This window comes from Schistocerca serialis, chromosome 2 (assembly GCF_023864345.2).
Source record: "Schistocerca serialis cubense isolate TAMUIC-IGC-003099 chromosome 2, iqSchSeri2.2, whole genome shotgun sequence".
Taxonomy (NCBI): domain Eukaryota; kingdom Metazoa; phylum Arthropoda; class Insecta; order Orthoptera; family Acrididae; genus Schistocerca; species Schistocerca serialis.
Window position 1 is genome coordinate 1,101,943,336 of NC_064639.1, and position 25,572 is coordinate 1,101,968,907.

General features: G+C 42.6%; 1 protein-coding gene across 1 annotated transcript in view; it reads left to right on the forward strand.

Moving 5' to 3' along the window:
* LOC126456644 (uncharacterized) overlaps positions 1–25,572 on the forward strand; it is a 44,868-nt gene that overhangs the window by 18,613 nt on the left and 683 nt on the right. The window contains exons 4-5 of the mRNA XM_050092388.1: positions 1,968–2,162; positions 15,930–16,041. Coding sequence (XP_049948345.1) covers positions 1,968–2,162; positions 15,930–16,041 — 307 coding nt within the window. The remainder of the gene's footprint in view (positions 1–1,967; positions 2,163–15,929; positions 16,042–25,572) is intronic.

Here is a 25,572-nt window from a genome sequence, read left to right on the forward strand (position 1 = left end):
GTATGCAATTGAACACAGATTTCGATCAAATACAGTTCTAACCATATGCGGGACAAATTTTGCTATGGACGTTCTAACAATACCACCACTTGCAAAGTAGGATAGAAATCAGATTAATAATGTTGCTCACGCAGCATATGTTCGCTTTATCGGGCAACAACAAAGTTATTGACTGTGGATGGTATCGTCAGACTGGAAATAATGAGGTCACTGTAAAAAAGTCATTAATTTGGCACTTATCTTGAATGGATTCCCACGTAGATTTCGTCGAAATCGTTATGCCTCATCTTGTTGATTCGGGGTGATTCCACTTTGACTGCTAGAAGGTCCAGATCCGTATTTTAGCAATATTTGAAGACCCAACAAGTGCGTTTTTCAGGAAATTCTTAATGACCAAACAATCCCAGATCAGAACAATGGTATGGTAGAAGTAATTTTGACTTGGAGCTGACGATCCACATTTTTATTAAACTTCATGTACATTCACATATACTTTTTCTTAATTGTCACATCATCAAGAAAACAGTTCTGTATCAATCTTCATATATTTAATTTCCATTTTAACCAAACACAAGACTTGACTGTTCTTTTACTAAGCGAAATAACAACCTCTGCCAAAGTGAAACAAAGACCGCTCTGTGCGCATTCGCGCCTAAGCGGTTACAATTAAGACAAGGATTATGACAGTCTCACAGAAATGAATACACACAAGAACCATATCACTGTAATATATCGATACATCGGAGTACCTATACATTAATAAAACCAAATGTGAATATTGTCACGAAAATATGTCTGTTACTTCGCAGAAAAGTAGTACGATATTACTGGCATCGAGAACTGGGGTTGGAGTGCCGTAATAGTCACGTAAATAGAGAACCATTACAACGTTCTCCATGGACAGTCAGTCCCTCGGCTGACTAACGTAGTGTTGTTCTAGTCAGGTTGTTGTTGTTGTTGTGGTCTTCAGTCCTGAGACTGGTTTGATGCAGCTCTCCATGCTACTCTATCCTGTGCAAGCTTCTTCATCTCCCAGTATCTACTGCAACCTACATCCTTCTGAATCTGCTTGGTGTATTCATCTCTTTGTCTCCCTTTACGATTTCTACCCTCTACGCTGCCCTCCAATACTATATTGGTGATCCCTTGATGCCTTAGAACATGTCCTACCAACCGATCCCTTCTTCTAGTCATGTTGTGCCACAAACGTCTCTTCTCCCCAATCCTATTCAACACCTCCTCATTAGTTATGTGATCTACCCATCTGATCATCAGCATTCTTCTGTAGCACCACATTTCGAAAGCTTCTATTCTTTTCTTGTCTAAACTATCTATCGTCCATGTTTCACTTCCATACATGGCTACACTCCATACAAATACTTTCAGAAACGACTTCCTGACACTTAAATCTATACTTGATGTTAACAAATTTCTCTTCTTCAGAAACGCTTTCCTTCCCATTGCCAGTCTACATTTTATATCCTCTCTACTTCGACCATGGTCAGTTATTTTGCTCCCCAAATAGCAGAACTCCTTTACTACTTTAAGTGTCTCATTTCCTAATCTAATTCCCTCAGCATCACCCGACTTATTTCGACTACATTCCATTAGTCGAATTAAGTCGGTTGATACTGAGGGAATTAGTCTAGTCAGGTACACATTCACAACACACCTGTCATCTTGGTTTGACCGCAAATCATGAACTGTGTATAGGCTACCTTTCACGTGACACATGCCACTACCTTCTAGATATGTATAATTGCCAAATTCAAAACGATGTATGGTATTCTGGCGTTTGCGATTTATTTATTGACTAACTCTCGTAAAAACTTGCGTGACTCTTATTTTCCAATAGCTTGTATAGTAAACGGAACAACGTTCCATCGCAAGCATAACTACATTAATCTTAAGAGAATCGCACTAGGCCCCGACCCTCTTTAATGACGTCATGACCTCTTTTTGTGCAGGCTGGCTGGTAACGTCTCCAACATCAGAGTGGACAAACTGTCCACCTTCGAAACTATCAGCGGCTCGTTCAGCATCGTCGGCTTCAAGCTGTCCGTCGTAGTCCACTTCGAGGAGATCTTCGCGTCCGGCGAGTACAACCTGGACGGTGCCTTACTGTCCGGTCTGCTGCTCGTCTACGGACAGGGACCCTTCACGTGAGTCGTACAGTCCCTCAGTCTGTAACACGGGCAGCTGGGCGCTCCTATTACCCCTCTACCTGTACCCGGAATTACAAGGTTTGTCCAGAAAGTAAGTCCCAATTGTGCTGTTTAAGACTTCCACGACGCAGTAAATACTTCATCGCTTAAGGGGCGTCTCGTCGGAAAATGTTGTGAAACCTGCACAGTATTTCGACGAGACAGCTGCTCGTCATCTTCAGGTGCTTATTGAGGTGTTGCAATGGCTCGCCAATATACAGGGTGGTTCACTGATCCAGACCGGGCCAAATATCTCACGAAATAACCGCCAAACGAAAAAACTACAAAGAACGAAACTTGTCTAGCTTGAAGGGGGAAACCAGATGGTGCTATGGATGGCCCGCTGGATGGTGCTGCCATAGGTCAAAGAGATATCAACTGCATTTATTTAAATAGAAACCCCCATTTTTATTACATGTTCGTGTAGTACGTAAAGAAATAAGAATGTTTTAGTTGGAACACTTATTTCACTTTGTGATAGATAGCGCTGTAGTAGTCACAAACAAATGGCTCACAATTTTTGACGAACAGTTGGTAACAGGTAGGTTTTTAAAATTAAAATACAGAACGTAGATACGATGGAACATTTTATTTCGGTTGTTCCAATGTGATACATGTACCTTCGTAAACTTATCATTTGTGAGAACGCATGCTGTTACAGCGTGATTACCTGTAAATACCACGTTAATGCAGTAAATGCTCAAAAAATTGTCCGTCAGCCTCAGTGCATTTGGCAATACGTGTAACGACATTCCTCTCAACAGCGAGTAGTTCGCCTTCCGTAATGTTTGCACATGCATTGACAGTGCGCTGACGCATGTTGTCAGGGGTTGTCGGTGGATCACGATAGCAAATATCCTTCGAATTCCCCCAGAGAAAGAAATCCGGTTACGTCAGATCCGGTGAACGTGCGGGCCATGGTATGGTGCTTCGACGACCAATCCACCTGTCATGAAATACGCTATTCAAAACCGCTTCAACCGCACGCGAGCTATGTGCCGGACATCCATCATGTTGAAAGTACATCGCCATTCTGTCATGCAGTGAAACATCTTGTAGTAACATCGGTAGAACATTACGTCGGAAATCAGCGTACATTGCACCATTTAGATTGCCAAGGATAAAATGGGGGCCAATTATCCTTCGTTCCATAATGCCGCACCATACATTCACCCGCCAAGGTCGCTGATGTTCCACTTATCGCAGCCATCGTGGATTTTCGCTTGCCCAATAGTGCATATTATGCCGGTTTACGTTACCGCTGTTGGTGAATGACCCTTCGTCGCTAAATAGAACGCGTGCAAAAAATCTGGCATCGTCCCGTAATTTCCCTTGTGCCCAGTGGCAGGACTGTACACGACGTTCAAAGTCGCCGCCATGCAATTCCTGGTGCATAGAAATACGGTACGGGTGCAATCGATGTTGATGTAGCATTCTCAACAACGACGTTTTTGAAATTCCCGATTCTCGCGCAGTTTATCTGCTACTGATGTGAGGATTAGCCGCGACAGCAGCTAAAACACCTACTTGGGCATCATCATTTGTTGCAGTTCGTGATTGACGTTTCACATGTAGCTGAACACTTCCTGTTTTATTAAATAACGTAGCTATCCGGCGAACGGTCCAGACACTTGGATGATGTCGTCCAGGATGCCGAGCAGCATAATAGCACACGCCCGTTGTGCATTTTGATCATGATAGCCATACACCAACACGATATCGACCTTTTCCGCAATTGGTAAACGGTCCATTTTAACACGGGTAATGTATCACGAAGCAAATACCGTCCGCTCTGGCGGAATGTTACGTGATACCACGTACTTAAACGTTTGTGACTATTACAGTGCCATCTATCACAAAGCGAAAAGAGTGGTCCAACTAAAACATTCATCTTTCTTTACGTACTACACGAATATGTAATAAAAAATGGGGGTTCCTATTTTTAAAAACGGAGTTGATATCCGTTTCACCTACTGGTAGCGCCATCTAGCGGGCCAGCCATAGCGCCATCTGGTTTCCCCCTTCAAGCTAGTCGAGTTTCCTTCGTTGTAGTTTTTTCCGTTTGATGCTTATTTCGTGAGATATTTGGCCCGGTCACTATCAATGGACCACCTTGCCCTATACGCTGACTTGCTAGAGAAACTTCCGAGTGAGACTGCTGAAGGCGAGAGGCTTGCGTGGCCATAACTATGACGCCTGTACCGAAGCAGAACATCAACACTGAAGAAAAGAAAGGTCTCCGTTCCTTAAGAGGACACACAGAAATAGTCACTTCACCTGCTGACAAGGGAAACGCTACTGTTCTTTTGCCTGCAACATCTTATGTCGGCAAGATGACGCACTGCAGGACTCAGCTTATCGCCGTCTCCAGAACGACCCAATTGACGCTTCTCAAATCCAGCCAGTTTCCTGAATATTTTGAAAAGAGCTTAAGAGTACAAGCGCCAGTTCCACCACGTCTTCATGGGCTGCCTAAGATTCATAAGGAAGGGATTCCTCTTCGTCCCATCGTGAGCAATACTGGAACCCCAACTTATCTCCTGCTAAACATCTGGCTTCTCTTCTCAGCCCACTGTTAAGAAAATGTGAACATCGCGTTCGAAACTAAGAAGATTTTATACAACGACTGAAGACTTTGCGTCTGGAACCAGCTGACGTATTAGTGAGTTTCATTGTGGTCTCTTTGTTCACACGAGTACCTTTGGTTGATTCATTACAACTTGCAGGAGCTAAGTTGGAAGAGGACATCTTACATCTGTTCAAACATATGCCTAACTCGACTTACTTTTTATTTGAAGAACAGTATTTTGAGCAGACTGACGGTGTTGCTATCGGTAGCCCTTTGAATCCCACAGTAGCTAACCTTTTTATGGAAGACTTCGAGGAAAAAGCGCTTCAGCCAGCGGTGTTGGAACCTAAATGTTTCTGGAGATATGTGGACGACACTTACATAGTTTGGCCACGCGAAGCACCAATGCTGGCTGCATTTCTGGAATTTCTTAGCTCACTCCATCCCAGCATTTGCTACACTATGGAAGTGAAGAAAAATGGAGACTTCCCGTTTCTTGATGTCTTGGTCCGCAGATAAGAAGATGGTTCCTTGGATCACAGTGTGTTTCGCAAACTGACTCGCACTGACCTATATCTACGAGCTTCCATCACGCATTTCAACGCAGTCGCGTGTTGCGGACTCTCTCTCATATGGCTAGAATTATCTCAGATGCAGGGAGCTTATCAGCAGAGCTTAGCCATGTTCTCTCTGTTTTTGTATTAAACGGGTACTCTGATAAACAGATACGTAATGTATTTAAACCTGCACGCACTGAAGCTCGAGAATAGCCAGAAGAAACAGAGATCTCCCCGAGGATGGTTTTTCTACCGGATGTTGGTGTCGTGTCGTTTAAGATTGGAGGGCTGTTCAGAAAACATCAAATAAAATGTGTCTTCCGCCCTCCAGCGCGAGTGCAAACTATGCTGGCTTCTGTTAATGACAACCTAGGTCTAAGAAGACCAGGGGGATATAAAATGCCGTGCCAGTGTGTGAAATCATACATTGGCCTGACGTGTCGCACTGTTGAGGATAGATGTGCTGAACATAGACGTCACACCAGACTGGGTCAGCCAGAAAAGTCTGCTTTGGCCGAACACTGTATTGACACGGGACACAGCATGAACTACGGAGAGCCAAAGATCCTTTCATCCGCTTCCAAGGACTCGGACTCCATCATTAAAGAAGCAGTCGAAACTCGCACAAGTAACGACCTGACCAATGCATACACTGGATTTCAACTCAATAAGGCATGGGATTCAGCAGTGGCGGTACTAAGGCATCGTCGGCCGCAAACGAACAAATACGAGTCAACACAGACGGCGTATCAATGTCCACACACTTAAACTGGGTGCCAATACTCTGCCCACGGACGCGCTGGGACGCTATTTGCTGCCGCGCTTATCCCGCGTCGCGAATGAAAAGCCCGCTGCCCGTTCGCCGGGCAGGGGGCACTGGATGTCGTCGTGCTCTATGATTGTCTACGATGACATTACAGCGTCAACCCTTGGCGCCTGCGCTTTTCTAGCAAGTCAGCGTGTGTATTGGCGAGCCATTGCAGCAACACATCACCTCTTTTCCCAACGTAGCTTCCAACGTCCACCCCTCCCGGATGATGAGTTTCGCTCTGACGTCTACTCTTCCTACCAACTCTAACCCTACTAACCCTACCGTCCCCTGCCTACTCTTCAGGGCTCCTTCACCTCCTCCTCCCTACTCCTGAGTGGCTTTCCCGCTCCTATGCCCCCTCTCTTCCCTGTTCTCCCTTCAGTGTCTCTGCACTCCCTCCTGCCTTGTCTTCCCTCTGCATCCCCCACCCTGCCCGTCTCCTGCCTCTTGGTGCGCCCCCTGCTCCCCTCTTTTCCTCTTCCTCCCTCCCCCCCATCCCCCTCCCCCCTTGTTTCCTCCTCTTGGACCTACAGTCCTTCAACAGGTCCCTACCAGCGGTTTTTATTCTTTGTGAGTGTTCCGTCGTTTCCAGTAGATTAGATTAGATTAGATTAGATTAGATTAGTTTTTCGTTCCATAGATTCGTGCTGAGGAGATCCTCGTGGATGTGGAACATCTCAGTTTTATTTTATTTTATTTTTTTTAAGCTGAAATAACAATACTAATAGTATGAATATATACAATACATCATTTGTTTCTATTAAAAAATTCGCCAGTGGAGTAGAAGGAGCTGGCCACTAGTAAGTCTTTCAGGCTCCTTTTAAACTGATCTTTATTTGTAACAAAATTTTTTATGTTTGCTGGCAAATTATTGAAGATGAATGTTTCTGAGTAGTGGAACCCTTTTTGAACTAAAGTAAGTGCTTCTAAGTCCTTGTGCAGATCTGAGCTGTTTGTTGGAAAAAGAGATATATTATTTAGGACAAATTTCATTAAGGAGTAAATATACTGAGAGGCAGTAGTCAGTATACCCAGTTCTTTGAAGAGGTTTCTACAGGACGTCCGTGAATTTACCCCATAAATAATACATATTACACGCTTTTGGACTCTGAAAACTTTTGTTTGACTTGAAGAGTTACCCCAAAATATTATACCATACGACATTATGGAATGAAAGTAGGCAAAGTATGCAAGCTTTTTCATTTTTATGTCGCCTATGTCTGCTAACACTCGAATTGCAAGTACAGATTTCTTAAGGCGTTTCTGCAGTTCTCTGGTTAGCTCCTCCCAACTGAATTTATTATCAAGTTGTAATCCCAGGAATTTAAGACTGTCAACCTCTTCTATCTGCTCTTCTTCATACTTTATGCATATGCTGGGTGGAAACCTCTTACAGGCTCTGAATTGCATATAGTGCGTCTTTTCGAAGTTTAATGTCCGTGAGTTGGCTTTAAACCATGTGTTAATATCCATGAAAATATCATTAGCAGATCTTTCTAGAACTACACTTGACATGCTATTTATTGCAATACTTGTGTCGTCTGCAAACAAAACGAACTCTGCTTCTGGCAGTGTAACTGATTAGAGATCATTAATGTACACAAGAAAAAGCAATGGCCCTAAGATGCATCCTCGTGGGACACCATATGTAATTTCTTCCCATTCTGATGGTTTTGTTTTTTAAGTGTCTCGCTCTGTGTGACTTTTATACTGTGGTCAGCTTTTAACTTGTTTGACTCCAGTGGTTTTAAGTACGCAACGAATTGCCAGCTGTGTTCTTTTAACTTTGTGTCGACTTTTTAATTGTCCCCCAATGTCCCCGTATTAGTGTATATTTTAACTCCCATCATCTCCATTTACTGTATTTTTATGTCCCCCTCTTTATCCCCATTTTTTTATGCGAGAGCTCCCCTTGTATTTTTGTTAAAGCCTTTTGGCTGAAGAGCAGCAGATTGTGCCGCTGCCAGTCCTCCCCTGCCCATATGGGGCAGGGGAATGAAATTACAATAAAGGAAAAAAAACAGCAACATATCAGTAAGCACCTGAAGATGATGAGCAGCTGTCTCGTCGAAATACTGTGCAGCTTCCACAACATTATCCTACGCGACGCCCGTGAACCGATGAAGCAAGTTCCAATTGGTCCCGAAACGGTAAACACTGTGAAAAACAGAAAGGTTTTGTTTGCAAAGTTAGCTACACCTTGCAGGTAATTCTCTAAACACTCGAAGCTCCGACTTAGACATCTGTCGTAGCGTCATAACAACTTTCCCATACCCTTCTCGTAGAAGGCAGCTGCATGTCCTGTCCACCAATTCTCTACACTGGTCTGCAGCTTGTTATCTATGCCAAAAAGTTGTCTTTATAGCCAGCGGTTCATACGACCAGATATGAAAATCAGAGGTAGACACGTCCGGTTTGTTTGGTAGGCAATCACATACTTCCCATCCAAAATGCTGCGACGTCTTCATTGCCCCTGCAGTGTGCAAACGAGCATTGTCATGAAGAAGGAATTACATGACAGTTACTGTTATGAATGTCGTCGTCAGTTGTTATGATGACACGTGGCCAATGGTAAACAGAAACATATATTGGAGGTCTGGCAGTGAAGTCGGTAAGGAGCTGCCTGCATAGTCTTTATCTGCAACGACTGAAATAATTAGTAGTCGTCGGTAAAAAATAGTATATATTGTATTTAACTTGTGTTACAGGCTTGTTTATATGCTGCATACATATAATTACAAACATATCTAGAGACGCATTACTTATGCCATACTTGACTAAGCGCCTTGTTAGAGGTTGCCTCCTATCAGCTGAAGGCTATGCTACATTCCTAGTTGACGTCCCGAGCAAGAGTGGACGAGAGCTCGCTAGACACTTGTCATAAGCGCTAGTCGCCACTTGTGGGTCCAGTGATATCTATAACGGACCGCGGTCGATATGTGCCACCCGTAACAAGTGTAGTATCGAGCGTTGATACCACAGTTACGATATGTGGGGTTTCATGAAATCGGGCGAAATCTGTGTGCAGGCACCCATCCTTGGCGATAAATACTGTCTTCTAGGCATCTTCACGTGCTCACTGCGCGCTCAGAACTTCAAAGTGCAACGTGATGCGATCGACGGGCCTACTAAAGACACTGCCGAACATGTCTGTGCAAAGCTTCTTCAGATTCTCATTGAGGTTTCCATTTCACGGCCGATCGGAACTTACTTTCTGGAAACCTCTCGTACATATCACTGCACTGGGAGTAAACACGAAGCGAAACACTTCTAGGGATGCGACGTCGAAAAATAGAAACTGCTCAAAAAAAATTGCACCAACACCATTGGTCACGGAGTTCATGCGTTCGGTTGCGTTAACTGATGAATATCTTTTTCAGTTCAGTTTTGTGGACAGCATATCGTTATGTACAGCCATCTGCGTAATGGAGACAATTGAAGACTGCATTCTCTTAGCGCTTAGATATCGCTGCTAAACGTGACAATGTAGCTTGTGCGGACCACATTTCACCGTTCGCCTCTAGCCAGCTGTTTAACAGAAATATAACATATTTCCTGATTCCTTTTTGAAATGATAGCACTCAGTTTATGTGTGCTGTTATATTTTACTGAAATTACAAAATTCACTCCGGAAAAATAAGGTTTTTACAAATGTTAAATCAGGTTCTAAGCTACAATGTATGCCCAGAAATTCTTTTCAAATTTAAAAGTGTTGCAGTCCATAAATTCTCGTTACTGTCGTGTGTAACAGTCTATGATTACAAGGTTACACTGCTATACTCCATAATCAGTAAGTGAAATCAAAGTAAGGGGAAGTATTGTCAGAAAACAGTTACAAGTTTAAAAAATCTTAAAATAGAAGCTGTTACCAGCTAGCACAAATTTCCATTTTAAAGACAAGAGAGATTATTTAGATATCAAAGAAACTCAGTTCATCTACAAATATCACGTGGTCCATGGTGGAAGACCTTCTATTTCGAGGTACAAGATGAAGCACGGCTTAACCGTCCACAGGTTATGTAACTGGTTTTAAAAATATACTGAGTTTTACTCACCGTAAAACTCTGTTACTGAAGAAACAATAACACCCTCCAAATAGCCAATATATATCGTATACCACTTAAGTATGTAAAACTCCTGATACTTACAAACGCTGCAGAAAACATATCATGTCTCATAACAAAATAAACTGTAGAAAATTCTAGGTGTCCCTTGTCCGTCTCCGGCCTGCAACACATTGCCGCCGGTCTTTCCCTACTGTTCGTATATGACAGTACCTACACACCACGGCTCATAGGTACTCAGAGCAGAATGCGACGAAAAAGAACGCTGCCCTTTTTGGGGCAACTCGGAGGACTGTGTCCATCCAGAAATTACGGAACCACACGATATACTTCCCTTTAAAATGTGTTCACATCCTTCTGCCGTACAGCACGATAAGAGGATTACACACTAGCCAAGAACACAAACATCTACTGCAACACCACTGCACTATTGCCACAAGACATGATGGCAGGTAGTGTTCTCCAGACACATGAGACTGGCCCAAAACATGACTGATCCACTTCCTTCACTGAATCCGTGAGACAGCACGCCTGAGACGTATATGTCTAGCTGTCTGTCTCAACATGTTTTCCCGAAACACATCAGGCCTCAGACGAATGGTGCAGTTCTCGATGAACAGGACCCCACAATGTTGATGGCTTTGGCAAATTCGTTCTTGGTCTTCCATTCATGTTCCTCTCTGTTGGTTCTTGTACATATTGCAGCCGCCCGTTGTGGCCGAGCGGTTCTAGCCGCTTCAGTCCTGAACCGCGCTGCTGCTACGGTCGCAGGTTCGAATCCTGCCTCGGGCATGGCTGTGTGTGACCTCCTTAGGTTAGTTCGGTTTCAGTAGTTCTACGTCTAGGGGACTGATGACCTCAGATGTAAAGTCCCATAGCGCTTAGAGCCATTTGAACATACTGCATGTTACTCGTCATCTCCTAAACCTTACATCAGTTTCGCTGACAATTACGAACGTCCTGCATCATTTTAAATTGTCAAACGCTTTTTCTGTGTCGAGAAATGATATAAAACTGTCATGACATTTCGTAATTCTTGCCTGCATTGTTAAGGGCAACGAAGGAACTGCCTTTCTGATGTCCTTATTTTTTCTAAAGTCGAACTGACTGATGCCTAATTTTCCTTCACGTTCTCTGTGTGTTATTCGTCTCAGGAAACTGTTTACATGAGCTACTATGCTGACTGTCTTCAAGATTCTGTGAAAGATGTTTTCAGAAAGTCCGACGATATGAGTCCAACCTCAAAGATTCTACACACTTACTTGAATAATGGTTTTGTTGGCTCTTTGCATCAACAATTTTAGAAATTCTCAAGGGCTTCAACTTCACGTGCTGATTTGTTTCTTCGCAAATGTTCCAAAGCTCTGTCAAACTATAACTGTAATAATGTATTCTTGTTCTCTTGTATCAGCAGACTCCTCGTAGAGTCCAGTAAATGCACTTTTCCCATCTGTCCGCTCTGTCTTGTGCGGTTAACAATGTAACTCTCTTTTTAATACTAATGCTGAGGTCTTTGATTTTACTTTTACTGTTCTTGGTCGTCCACTCTTATTATTCCCTCTTGGCTCTTGTACATTTGTGTATTACCCATCTCCCGTATAACTAACCCCTATTTTTCTCAGAATTTTGAACGTCTTGCACCACTTTAAACTGTCAAACCATTTTTCTAGGTCGACAAATCCTATCAACATGTATTTATTTTTCTTTAGTCTTGCTTCCATTATCAACCGTAAAGTCAGAATTGCCTCTCTGGTGCCTTTACTTTTCCTAGAGCCGAACTGATCGTCATCTAACATATCCTCAATTTTCTTTGCCATTCTTCTTATATTATTCTTTTCACCACCTTGGATGCATTAGCTGTTAAGCTGATTGTGAAATAATTCTCGCACTTTTCAACTCTTGCAATCTTGGAAATGATTTGGATGGTATTTTTAAAAATTCAGACGGTATGTGGCCAAACTCATACGTTCCACCAACCAACGTGAATAGTTATTTTGTTGCCACTTCCCCTATTTTAGCAATTATGATGGAATGTTATCGATCCCCTCTGCCTTATTTGATCTTATGTCCTCAAAAGCTCTCTTAAATTCTGAGTCCCCTATCTCTTCTAAATCGACTCCTATTTCTTCTTCTAGCACATCAGGTCTTTCCCCGCATAGAAGCCATCAATATACTGTTTCCACCTATCCGCTCTCCCCTCTACATTTAACAATGCAATTTCGATTGCATTCTTATAATGTTACCACCCTCGCTTGTAATTTCCCGAACGTTGTTTCTACCACACTGAGTCAGTCCTTCCGACAAACAATTCGTTTTCGTGTTCTTCACATTTAGTCCTAGATTCTCTGCACTTCCCACTTGTTGCATTCCTCAGAGACTTCTATTTCCCTGAACATTTTTGTACTTCCTTATTTCATCAATCAGCTGAAGTATTTCTTCTGTTACCCACGGTTTCTTTACACTTACTTTCTTTGTTCCTATGTTTTTCTTTCCTGCTTCTGTGATCGCCCGTTTTATAGATGTCCATTCCTCTTGAACTGTACTGCTTACGGGACTATTCTTCATTATCTACAGCCTTAGAAAACCCCAAGCACATATCGTCATTCCATAGTACTTCTCTATCCCACATCTTTGCGTATTCATTCTTCCATACTAATCTCATCACTACTACTTTGTGATCTGAGGCTACATCTGCTCCTGGGTGCGCCTTACAATCTAGTATCTGTTTTCGGAATTTCTGTCCGACCATGATGTAATGTGATATCTTCTCGTATAGTCCGACCTTTTCCAAGTATACCTTTTGTGATTCTTGAACATAATATTCGCTATTACTAGCTGAAATTTATTACAGAGCTCAATAAGTCTTTCTCCTCTCTCCTTCCTTGCTCCAAGCCCATATTCTCCAGCAACCTTTTCTTCCACTCCTTCGCCCACAACTGCATTCCAGTCCTCCATGACTATTAGATTTTCATCTCCCTTTGCGTATTGTATTACCCTCTCAATATCCTCATATACTTTCTCTATCTCTTCATCTTACAGCTTGCGATGTCGGCATGTATACCTGAACTATCGGTGTCGGTTTGCTGACGATTCTGATAAGAATAACCCTATCACTGAACTGTTCACTGTAACACACTCCTTATTAAAACGATTCCTACTCCCTTTCTACCATTTTTCGCTGCTGTTGGTTTTACCTATCCTTATCTGATCAGACATCCTTGTCTTCTTTCCATTTAACTTCAATGGCCCCCAATATATATAGATTTACCCCTTGCATTTCCCATTTCCCTTCTCATATTTTCAAGCTTCCCTAACACATACAAGCTTTTGACATTCTAGACCCCGATCCATAGAACGTTGTCCTTTCGTTGGTTATTCAATCTTTTTCTCATGGTCACCTTCCACTTCGCAGTCCCCTCTCAGAGATCCGAATGGGGGACTATTCTGGAATCATTTGCCAATGGAGAGATCACCATGACACTTCTTCAATTACAGGCCACATGTCCTGCGGATACATGTTATGTGCCTTTACTGTAGTGGTTTCCATTGCCTTCTGCATCCTCATGCCGTTGATAATTGCTGATTCTTCCGCCTTTTAGGGCGGTTTCCCGCCCCATTGACAGGACAGTGCCCTGAACCTCTGTCTGCTCCTCCACTCTCTTTGACAAGGCATGACTTCTTATGCTGGAAGTGTTTGGCGACCATGCTGCTTACTAATCAAAATCCAAGGGGCGGCGGGTTTCGAACTCGGGACTGAGGACGTTTTTATTATGAATCAAAGTCGCTACCCCTACACCACGGGTGTCTAGCGGTGTCATGGGATAGGCATTTAATATTACGGGGAGCCTCCCCTAGCCCTGCGGACTGCAGTGAGACGCCGTGGAAATGAGTCTACAAACAGCTGGTACTTCTCTGGAAGCAGCTGACACCAAATTGTTTGCAGAGTGGCAGCCAATTATGGTCTGTTAGCGGTTGCAGAATCCATTGCACTGAGCCTGCGTCCCGTGACATTCCAGATACGCTCAGGGGGGTTCAAATCTAAGCTCCAGAGAGGCCATCTCAGTCTTTGGGCTTCCTCCGTATATTCCTGGAACCATCCCCAGGCGACGTGGGAGGAAGTGGCGGCACGTTATCATTTTGTAACACTGCACTACGGACAGGGTTTTGGAAGGCCAAGAATGGGTGGAGATGGTACCTGAGCAGCTCAACATACCGCGGGCCATTCAAAGTTTCTTCAAGAACAACTAGGGAACCCATTCCATACCAGGAAAATGGACCCAGACCATAATACAGACACCACCGCCTTGAACACCACCTTCTTGGCAGATGGGATCTATCGATTCTTGTGGTCCGCGCCACATATTGTGCCTCCCATTGGTATGATACAGTTTAATTAGTCCGATCATACCACATTACGCCATTTTCCCAGTGTCCATTCCTGTGATTGGCGACAAAATGCAAGCCGTTGTTCCTCATAAGGTTGAAACCCATGCTCCTGCGAATTGTCCATTGGGAGACGTGTCTAGCACGTCCTGTGTTGAAATGGACCGTGATTTGTTGATTTGTTGCACTGTTCTTCTTCTACCACTGTTGACAATCCGTCTTAAATGTCACCGGTCACGAAGTTGGCTGGACGGCCAGTAGTAAGTCTGTTGTGGACTGTGACACTTTCAGTCAACCATTCACGATAAATCCTTGACACGGTTGAACGTGTGAAGCCGAATTCCTGCACCCCTACCGAAACTGAACTTCCCAGCCGTCGGTCACCGACCAGCACACCCCATTCGAACGGCGTTAGCTCACGATGACGTGGCATTTTACTCATATCACTTGCACAACCACTTCTGAGAACGCTTTCTATGAAACTGCAATTGGCACAGAAGAGCAGGGTAAATGTAGTGCGCATATAACACACCTGTAGTACCACCTGTGCCCCACTATCCCGTGAGATTTGAAAAGTCAGTGTTTAACAGCCAATATTCCTTATTAATTGCGATTACAGGAGAAGGTTGCACCGAGAAATGTCTCCCACAGTGATGGTGCCAAAACAAACAACTTTTTCTGCCGAAGTGATGAAACGGCCTATCACTTGACTAAATATAGTCTTAGTGCTACCTTGGTTGTCTCGTTATTAAGGGACACTATGAACGTTCTGACACTACAGCTCCGACATTTCTCGTAACCGACCAACAGGAGATACACACGCCCGAGTTGAACACAAGATTTTCTACCTACGGGATTCGTCGTGTTTTAACCTAAAGTTCATGCGGCAAGTCAACTGGGTTTCAATAGCGTCTCTTAAACACTTACGAAAAATGTTGGAGGCGTTCAATTTGAAAAAAAAAATTAGATTTTCGTATTCTATGGTAATATATGAGAGCGAAGTACATCCAGAATTATAAAATTTGGGCACAAACGCGTAGAGCACGTGCGTGCAGTTAGAATGACACTGGGAAACAGGAGTCGCATGCGAAATGTAGAAATCATAAGTAAGAGCGCTCTGAGAGTTTATCCAGTATCTCACGATTCATGAATCAAGTCTTCGGCTAATTAACGTTGCACCAGAGGAACGTATTCCATTCTAATCCCGTTGTCGAGTTCGATCATTCTTATGAAAGATTTTTATGCATCCTCTTCTACTATTAATGGACAATTTTTCTACCTTTCTCTAAAGCAACCCTATAAATATAAGCAAATGTATGGTATGTCATTTATTTTTTGCAGCATATCTGTGCAGAATTCTACGTTCAGCATCGACATTGCTCTGAAGTCAACTTCAGAGAACGTTCCATACATCGACCAGCTCATCATCGACTACGACATTCCCATTGTTCAGGTAAGCTGACATGCAGTGAATTGCATCACTGTTAAATCTACTTGTTTTTCTTATTAGTTTCTAGGTGTTGTCTGCACCTCCACATTTCCAGTTTCATTTCGTTAATGACGGTGTAGCCTTACATGGGAATTGTAATAACCACCTTAAATCAGAAATACTTGTACTTTATTATACTAAAAAATACATTTCTGTCCCTGTAGACCATTCACAGACAATCTTTTGTGAAGCGCGAAGACAAGTAAAACAATTCCCTCTAACACTACAAGAGGGGGGTTCCGTTGATTTTAATCCTTTGGAAGTAACTTAAAATGTGTGCTAATGGTTAAGGCATCGGACACAGTTTCATTACCCGAACGATTACTTTTGATAGAGATCAGTAGCTGAGCTAGTGGGACTCAAGAAAAGGTTACGATAGTTATAATGTAAATTGTAGTTAGAGGAAAGAAATACGGTGGCCATTCTAATTACACAAGATGGTACCAAGAGATTATACGGTCCATTAAGAAAATTAACTACTCTGTATGACTTTACTAGGAACTAAAATCTATTTTTGCAGATAGGACACGAAACAGTAACACAGTCTAGCAAGTCTAGGTAAATTAGCTAATAACATGAAATACAAATGAAAGCTCAGATTGTTCTGGCAACAAACTGCCTCTCACTAACATACACCGTCTGTATTCAAAGCAAAAAAACTTACGTTCATTACACGAAATCAGCTAATAAGGGGGAAGCACAACTAATTTGAACATGAGGAGATTTTACCACTTCGCTATTGAAAAACTTTGACATATAAATGATCTTTAAATTGTTGTATTGACTGGTACGATTACTACAGGGCTATTACAAATGATTGAAGCGATTTCATAAATTCACTGTAGCTCCATTCATTGACATATGGTCACGACACACCACAGATACGTAGAAGAACTCATAAAGTTTCGTTCGGCTGAAGCCGCACTTCAGGTTGCTGCCGCCAGAGCGCTCGAGAGCGCAGTGAGACAAAATGCCGACAGGAGCCGAGAAAGCGTATGTCGTGCTTGAAATGCACTCACATCAGTCAGTCATAACAGTGCAACGACACTTCAGGACGAAGTTCAACAAAGATCCACCAACTGCTAACTCCATTCGGCGATGGTATGCGCAGTTTAAAGCTTCTGGATGCCTCTGTAAGGGGAAATCAACGGGTCGGCCTGCAGTGAGCGAAGAAGCGGTTGAACGCGTGCGGGCAAGTTTCACGCGTAGCCCGCGGAAGTCGACGAATAAAGCAAGCAGGGAGCTAAACGTACCACAGCCGACGGTTTGGAAAATCTTATGGAAAAGGCTAAAGCAGAAGCCTTACCGTTTACAATTGCTACAAGCCCTGACACCCGATGACAAAGTCAAACGCTTTGAATTTTCGGTGCGGTTGCAACAGCTCATGGAAGAGGATGCGTTCAGTGCGAAACTTGTTTTCAGTGATGAAGCAACATTTTTTCTTAATGGTGAAGTGAACAGACACAATGTGCGAATCTGGGCAGTAGAGAATCCTCACGCATTCGTACAGCAAATTCGCAATTCACCAAAAGTTAACGTGTTTTGTGCAATCTCACGGTTTAAAGTTTATGGCCCCTTTTTCTTCTGCGAAAAAAACGTTACAGGACACGTGTATCTGGACATGCTGGAAAATTGGCTCATGCGACAACTGGAGACCGACAGCGCCGACTTCATCTTTCAACAGGATGGTGCTCCACCGCACTTCCACCACGATGTTCGGCATTTCTTAAACAGGAGATTGGAAAACCGATGGATCGGTCGTGGTGGAGATCATGATCAGCAGTTCATGTCATGGCCTCCACGCTCTCCCGACTTAACCCCATGCGATTTCTTTCTGTGGGGTTATGTGAAAGATTCAGTGTTTAAACCTCCTCTACCAAGAAACGTGCCAGAACTGCGAGCTCGCATCAACGATGCTTTCGAACTCATTGATGGGGACATGCTGCGCCGAGTGTGGGAGGAACTTGATTATCGGCTTGATGTCTGCCGAATCACTAAAGGGGCACATATCGAACATTTGTGAATGCCTAAAAAAACTTTTGGAGTTTTTGTATGTGTGTGCAAAGCATTGTGAAAATATCTAAAATAATAAAGTTATTGTAGAGCTGTGAAATCGCTTCAATCATTTGTAATAACCCTGTATATGTATTCAAAGGGAGCCTATATTTCTTTGCATGAAGCAGAGCATAAGTGAAACAAGGGAGTCTTCAATCTATTAGGGTCAGAGCAAGTTGCAGCCAGTTAATCTTTCAACAACACAAAATCTTTTAAAATGATTACTGCACTTCATAAACACTTTCGGTGTAGTAATGCTTGTGGTACTGGCTGAACATTTAAAATGGGGGACACAGAAACTTTTGTCTGGGGTGAGAACAAGTGCTTCTGGCAAATCGTAATAAGGACACATATATAAACATAAATATACAAATAAAACGACATTTTTATAAGCCTTTGAAGCAGGTGTAAAACTGTATTGGCCAGTAATCACTTTTAATGATCACTGTTTTATTCAGTTACTTTTAACATTGAACTAAGATTTTAGCAAGAATGAAGCTTAAGCAAAGTAATTAGTCATTTTCTTTGCATTCACAGCCGGCCGGAGTGGCCGAGCGGTTCTAGGCGCTACAGTCTGGAACCGCGGGACCGCTACGGTCGCAGGTTCGAATCCTGCCTCGGGCATGGATGTGTGTTATGTCCTTAGGTTAGTTAGGTTTAAGTAGTTCTAATTTCTAGCGGGCTGATGACCTCAGAAGTTAAGTCCCATAGTGCTCAGAGCAATTTCAATCTTTTTTTTTTTTTTTTCCACTTAAGCAACTCAAGCTGTGTATTTCAGAGACAAAACTAACTGAATACTTAGGAAATATACTACTTCACCAAAGTTAATGGTGCACTGCAGTTCAATAAAATACGACACTCGGCTGTATTACGTCACTAGGAAAAGGATCCTGTCTGTGTGAAATGACTCAGGAGTGATTCAAGGTTCTCGAGACAAAATTGAAAGTAAGGTGCTAATTATTTGCATCTGAAGCAAATTACTGGTCCTTGCAAACAAACACAGTACTAAACTTTTACTTGAACTAAAGGTGATTGTTGTGGCGATCTTCCGTGGCTGAAACAAAGGTGGCCAACGTAATCACGGCTCTTACAACGTAATTGCTCCGAAAGTTATTTTCTTCGCACCGGATTATTATGATTCAGAGGCAACAAATAAATATCATGAACTACTACCTAGTAAATTTCCACATCTGAGGCATTATTATTTAATCTTTCTACTTTCCTTGCCTCCTTCAGCATACAAGATACGAACAGTCTCAATGCTACCGATTTTTTTGTGCTACAAAGATTCCTTACCATTCTACCGCCAGTCACCACTTCTACACTTTCTTCCGTGTTTCGTAGTGCATACTTCCCTCCAGGTTTTACGTAAGTACAGGCCGACGTACGTTATGCGCGAACCAACGAATAAATGAACAAATACTATTTTAAGACAGTAGAATTTTAACAAAACATGGTTTTTAAAGTTACATGCTTATATTAATTCTTGTGACATAAGTTTGCAGAAAATATGAACAAACATTTAAGTAGAGGTTGAACCAAAGAACATAATGATACAGATATCACACTAAGCATAAGAAGGCAAAGAAGGTAAATGACATAGTTATAGTCGATATCGACTATAAGTTTACACATGGATCTGATTCACATACTTACTTAACCTCACGGGCCGTCTTGTCGTGCGATGCGACAGCATTGCTCCTAGCGCATAAAGTCAAATCTATAGCGTCTGTGATGTTACTCTTTATGGAGTGAAGCACCGATGGGAATGACACCCCTCTCCCGATACACCACTCCAACAAATTATGCCTCAAAACGTGCATTCTCACCCCATCTTCAGAAGTTTCCGGTTATTTACGCGTCGTGAACATTGTTTCTATATTCACAACATTTTACAATATCAGTCTTAAAAATAATGTTCACGACACGAAAATGAATGTATACATCTGAAGATTAGATATCAGATATCTTAAAATTTTGATCACGGAATAAAAAGCGCCAGTAAAGGCAACTGGTTGCAGCTAATTCATTATAACTTACGTTCAATTTCAACAGTTTGTGTGTTATAATGCTTCCACAACGGACAACAATTATTTACTAATGTTATACGAGAAAGAAAACTGTTTGTTCAAATGTGTGTTAATTCCTAAGGGACCAAACTGCTGAGGTCATCGGTCCCTAGACTTACACACTACTTAAACTAACTTACAATAAGAACAACACACACACCCATGCCCGAGGGAGGATTCGAGCCTCCGGCGGGAGTGTCCGCGCAATCCGTGACATGGCGCCTCTGACCGCAAGGCCACTACGCGCGGCAAACTGTTTGAAATTTAGTGTATTAGTAACCACAAACACTATTAGCATGCGTATTTAAATATTTGTCCGAAAATACTTTTGTTGACGGACAGCGTAGGCATGGGTTGTTTCTGCATATAAATTAAGCCGTTATTTCTGTCTTCGTTTTAAAAAGTTTAAAACTCTAAAGCGCTCGAACGATAGCATATATCGGCTGGACGGTACAGAATCAAAACTGGAAAAATGCTAACAACCGACTGGACAATTGTCAAACTGATGATACACGCCTCTACTCACTCAGAATGTATTGGCCATGCTGATAATGTTTTCATAGGCACCAGTATTGTTCGTCAGTATTCCTTGTGTTGGCAGTACGACAATACTCGCCCTCAGGTGGTCATTATAGTGATGTAACAACAATAATACTGAACGGGCGAGAGTCCCTTATGTAAGACATTTCTACTATAGCGAGCCGAGCGGTGGCGGAAATTTCCCGAAATGGGTCCCGGGCGTAGTACAGTGCGAGTACCTTGCTCGCTCTTCCAGAAATTTCTTCCATGCGCCCGACCGAAATCAGTCACCAGTGGCTCACCCCTGCTGTAGACCCACAGTCACGTCCATTTTGATCCTTATATCATTTACCTTCCTCTTGCACACTACATGGACTGAAGTGCGTTGTGTGCAGTGGTAAAGAAAAAATACTCATTAATGCAGTTGTTTGGTTGTTATAGTTCACCTCTGGTGAATACTACAGTTCGTAACTGTGGGCTATGGATAACATTATTTCAATGGATAATTTTCATCTACCTGAGGGCACTTCTGCTACCACTACCATTTTGGTTCCTTTTCTGTTCCATTATCGAATGGAGCGTGGAATAACCCACCATATAAATTACGATTTCTCTGACTTTTCCGTTTTTATCAGTTCACAGGATTTAATTAAATAACGGAACGCCCCCTCCTGCGCCCCTCCCCCACCAGTTTTATCGGGCAATAACAATATTTACGTCAGAAAAACTAAAATAGCAGGACGAATTAAAGTATGGTATTTAGAATCCCCAGAAAAATGGTTTTATGGTTTGTAGAAAAGATCCACGTCACGTGTGGAAAACGCTGATTGAAACCATCGGAGAATGAAAATAAGAGACCGTTGGAATATTTACCGCCCATTGAGGCAATCTCCAGCAAGGTCAGTCTGGTTTCAAGCAAGTGTGGAGTTGAACTTGAAATTAGACCCAGCAGTCTGCAGCGTATGTGATTCAAATTATATGCTGCAAGTCACAAAAAGTATTAACTAGCGATCTAAGGACCACTCCTGGATCACAAAAGCACTGCTGTTTAAGAAGACGGCTCTTGCGTGACTCTGTCTACCGATAGACATAAAAGATCGTTTCATAGTTTGATGTTAGTCTCTTGGCACACGCCACACACTAATAGTAGTTTAAGCCTAAAATGATTCAGGTCGAGGCCTCGTTCCTGCCTCACTGTGACTACCCAGCCTGAGATGGGTGCAGTCGCGGCTTTTTTAGAGAACGTCTTCAGTCAGCCATAGCGAACATTGAGGTCTCTAGCAAATAACAACGGGGATACAGGAGCTGGACTGAAACTGGCAGTCGGAATTTTTTTGTACTAACGGTGATAAACCTTGGAAGCCTTAGTTCTGAAATATTTCATTCAGCTTACCGGCGGAGAATTTAATGTTTAATACAGGGTTATTACAAATGATTGAAGCGATTTCACAGCTCTACAATAACTTTATTATTTGAGATATTTTCACAATGCTTTGCACACACATACAAAAACTCAAAAAGTTTTTTTAGGCATTCACAAATGTTCGATATGTGCCCCTTTAGTGATTCGGCAGACATCAAGCCGATAATCAAGTTTCTCCCACACTCGGCGCAGCACGTCCCCATCAATGAGTTCGAAAGCATCGTTGATGCGAGCTCGCAGTTCTAGCACGTTTCTTGGTAGAGGAGGTTTAAACGCTGAATCTTTCACATAACCCCACAGAAAGAAATCGCATGGGGTTAAGTCGAGAGAGCGTGGAGGCCATGACATGAATTGCTGATCATGATCTCCACCACGACCGATCCATCGGTTTTCCAATCTCCTGTTTAAGAAATGCCGAACATCGTGATGGAAGTGCGGTGGAGCACCATCCTGTTGAAAGATGAAGTCGGCGCTGTCGGTTGGCATGAGCCAATTTTCCAGCATGTCCAGATACACGTGTCCTGTAACGTTTTTTTCGCAGAAGAAAAAGGGGCTGTAAACTTTAAACCGTCAGATTGTACAAAACACATTAACTTTTGGTGAATTGCGAATTTGCTGCACGAATGCGTGAGGATTCTCTACCACCCAGATTCGCACATTGTGTCTGTTCACTTCACCATTAAGAAAAAATGTTGCTTCATCACTGAAAACAAGTTTCGCACTGAACGCATCCTCTTCCATGAGCTGTTGCAATCGCGCCGAAAATTCAAAGCATTTGACTTTTTCATCGGGTGTCAGGGCTTGTAGCAATTGTAAACGGTAAGGCTTCTGCTTTAGCCTTTTCCGTAAGATTTTCCAAACCGTCGGCTGTGGTACGTTTAGCTCCCTGCTTGCTTTATTCGTCGACTTCCGCGGGCTACGTGTGAAACTTGCCCGCACGCGTTCAACCGTTTCTTCGCTCACTGCAGGCCGACCCGTTGATTTCCCCTTACAGAGGCATCCAGAAGCTTTAAACTGCGCATACCACCGCCGAATGGAGTTAGCAGTCAGTGGATCTTTGTTGAACTTCGTCCTGAAGTGTCGTTGCACTGTTATGACTGACTGATGTGAGTGCATTTCAAACGCGACATACGCTTTCTCGGCTCCTGTCGCCATTTTGTCTCACTGCGCTGTCGAGCGCTCTGGCGGCAGAAACCTGAAGTGCGGCTTCAGCCGAACAAAATATGAGTTTTTCTACGTATCTGTAGTGTGTCGTGACCATATGTCAATGAATGGAGGTACAGTGAATTTATGAAATCGCTTCAATCATTTGTAATAGCCCTGTATTATTATATCCTAACAGTGTTCATAGAAACTCTTCGATAAAAGGGAGAAGCGATCAGGTTCGTGTCTTGTTCCCAGCACTGGGATGCACGATACCACTTACAAGTCCCCAGTGAGCTGCAGAACATAACTGACGTGTCTAGGTGATAATTTTCAGATTCATGCGAGTTTAGATTATGGGAAAACATTGCTGCCATATCGAAGCTCTAATTTAGGTCGTATAAACATTACGTGTTTCAGGATGAGCTCTATCGAACTGTCACTGACTCGTCTGCAATCCGCACGAGCAAACGTGATCTACCATTCACCATTCTGTGCAAGTCTTCGTGCTTCAACATTGCGTTGGCGTTTTTATTGCCCCCTACGTTTTGCGCGAAGAGAATTAATTTTGCACGGGATGGTTCTAGAAGTTGTCCAGCAGAGTTATCACTATCTGTTGCATTGTCACTAGCTTGTCAGCTATTAAAACAACAGAAATGGCATGATCAGGGCTGAGGTGATATGGCTGTGATCAAATTCACTGAAACATCCAGGTGCTGAGCTAACCGTCAGTCGACCACTGCAATATCTAGCAAAACCATACGTACACCTCTTTTTTTGACAAAAGAAGTGTAGTAGTGCCATAACTATGTCTTCATTTGACAAAGGAAAATCTGAGCATAACTTCAGCACATAATTGTATAGATGTAAACTATGGTCGCTAAGAAAACCAGAAAAGAGTAGTAGAACTCGAACGTTTCATATGTGTTGTAGAAGGATGTTGAAAATTAGGTGTACTCATAAGCTTTGGAGTGAAGAGGCCCTTTATTACAGCACCGGCGAGGACAGGAATACCAAGAAAACACTTATTAGAAGAAGGAATAGGGTAATGGGCTCGGTAAAACAGGTAATATTATTAATAGTGTATTCCCCGTCGCTACGATGACCTCATATTGGTTACTATGTCCTGGACCATTATCGATTAATATCAACCCCACCCGAGAGTTTATTGTGTGTATTGGGCCATCATCATTATCTTCATCACATTTGGATTACTTTGTGATGGAGCATCGTGAAAAGTGAATACAATATTCTTTGTGGTGTTGGTGTGTCTCGGGTACCAAAGATCATTTAATCCATTAAAAATAAGCAGTATCTATGAGTGTTAGTTGTAAAGAACAAACTCTTAACTTACTCCATGAAACTTCCGGACCATTTCGTCAATAAGACAAATGACTATTACCGCCTGAAAAAAATTACTAAATGAATAATAGCCCCAGGTACACAAATCTGTTATGCCTGCTTATAATTGTGTCGCTCAGGAATATCCTGCAGTTGTATTTGTGCGAAAATTTGAAAGTGTTACTGTTAAGAGCGACTGTCATGAACTATATCCTTTCAATGCGAGAGCTGCACCACTCCCAAATTTTTCTACAGCAATGTGACGTTGGTATAAAACGGTAAGTAACATTTAGAAATTATGAAATTGTTTGACCATTCTATTGAGCACAAAACTCAGTTAATGACGCGGTGAGGAATTATAGAAGTAGTGAAGACAACACGAACATGAATCAAGCATTAAGAAATATAAACTCAGAAACATGCGATAAAGGGAGGATTTGACGTCGTATCTGCAAAACAGACTGGGAGTGTCCGATTCAATACGTCTTCGGTAGTTACAGTACAGTATTTTGTGCAAAATTGATGTGACCTGTCAAAAAAGAGCAACAGAGAATGCTAAAATAGTTTGACATACTTGGTTATTTTAAGACTTTTCGAGAATTCACATCACTTCTCTGCAAACACTGTACTCCGTGCCGGGCGGGATTAGCCGAGCGGTCTGAGGCGCTGCATCCTGGACTGTGCGGTTGGTCCCGGCGGAGGTTCGAATCCTCCCTCGGGCATGGGTGTGTGTGTTTGTCCTTAGGATAATTTAGATCAAGTAGTGTGTAAGCTTAGGGACTGATGACCTTTGCAGTTAAGTCCCATAAAATTTCACACACATTTGAACATTTTGAACTGTACTCCGTATTTGATAGTTACCAAGCGAAGTGGGGGTGAAATAGGCAAGAAGTTAATGAGAAACACTGTGCTAAACGAAGAGAGACGTGGGATTATTACTGCTAA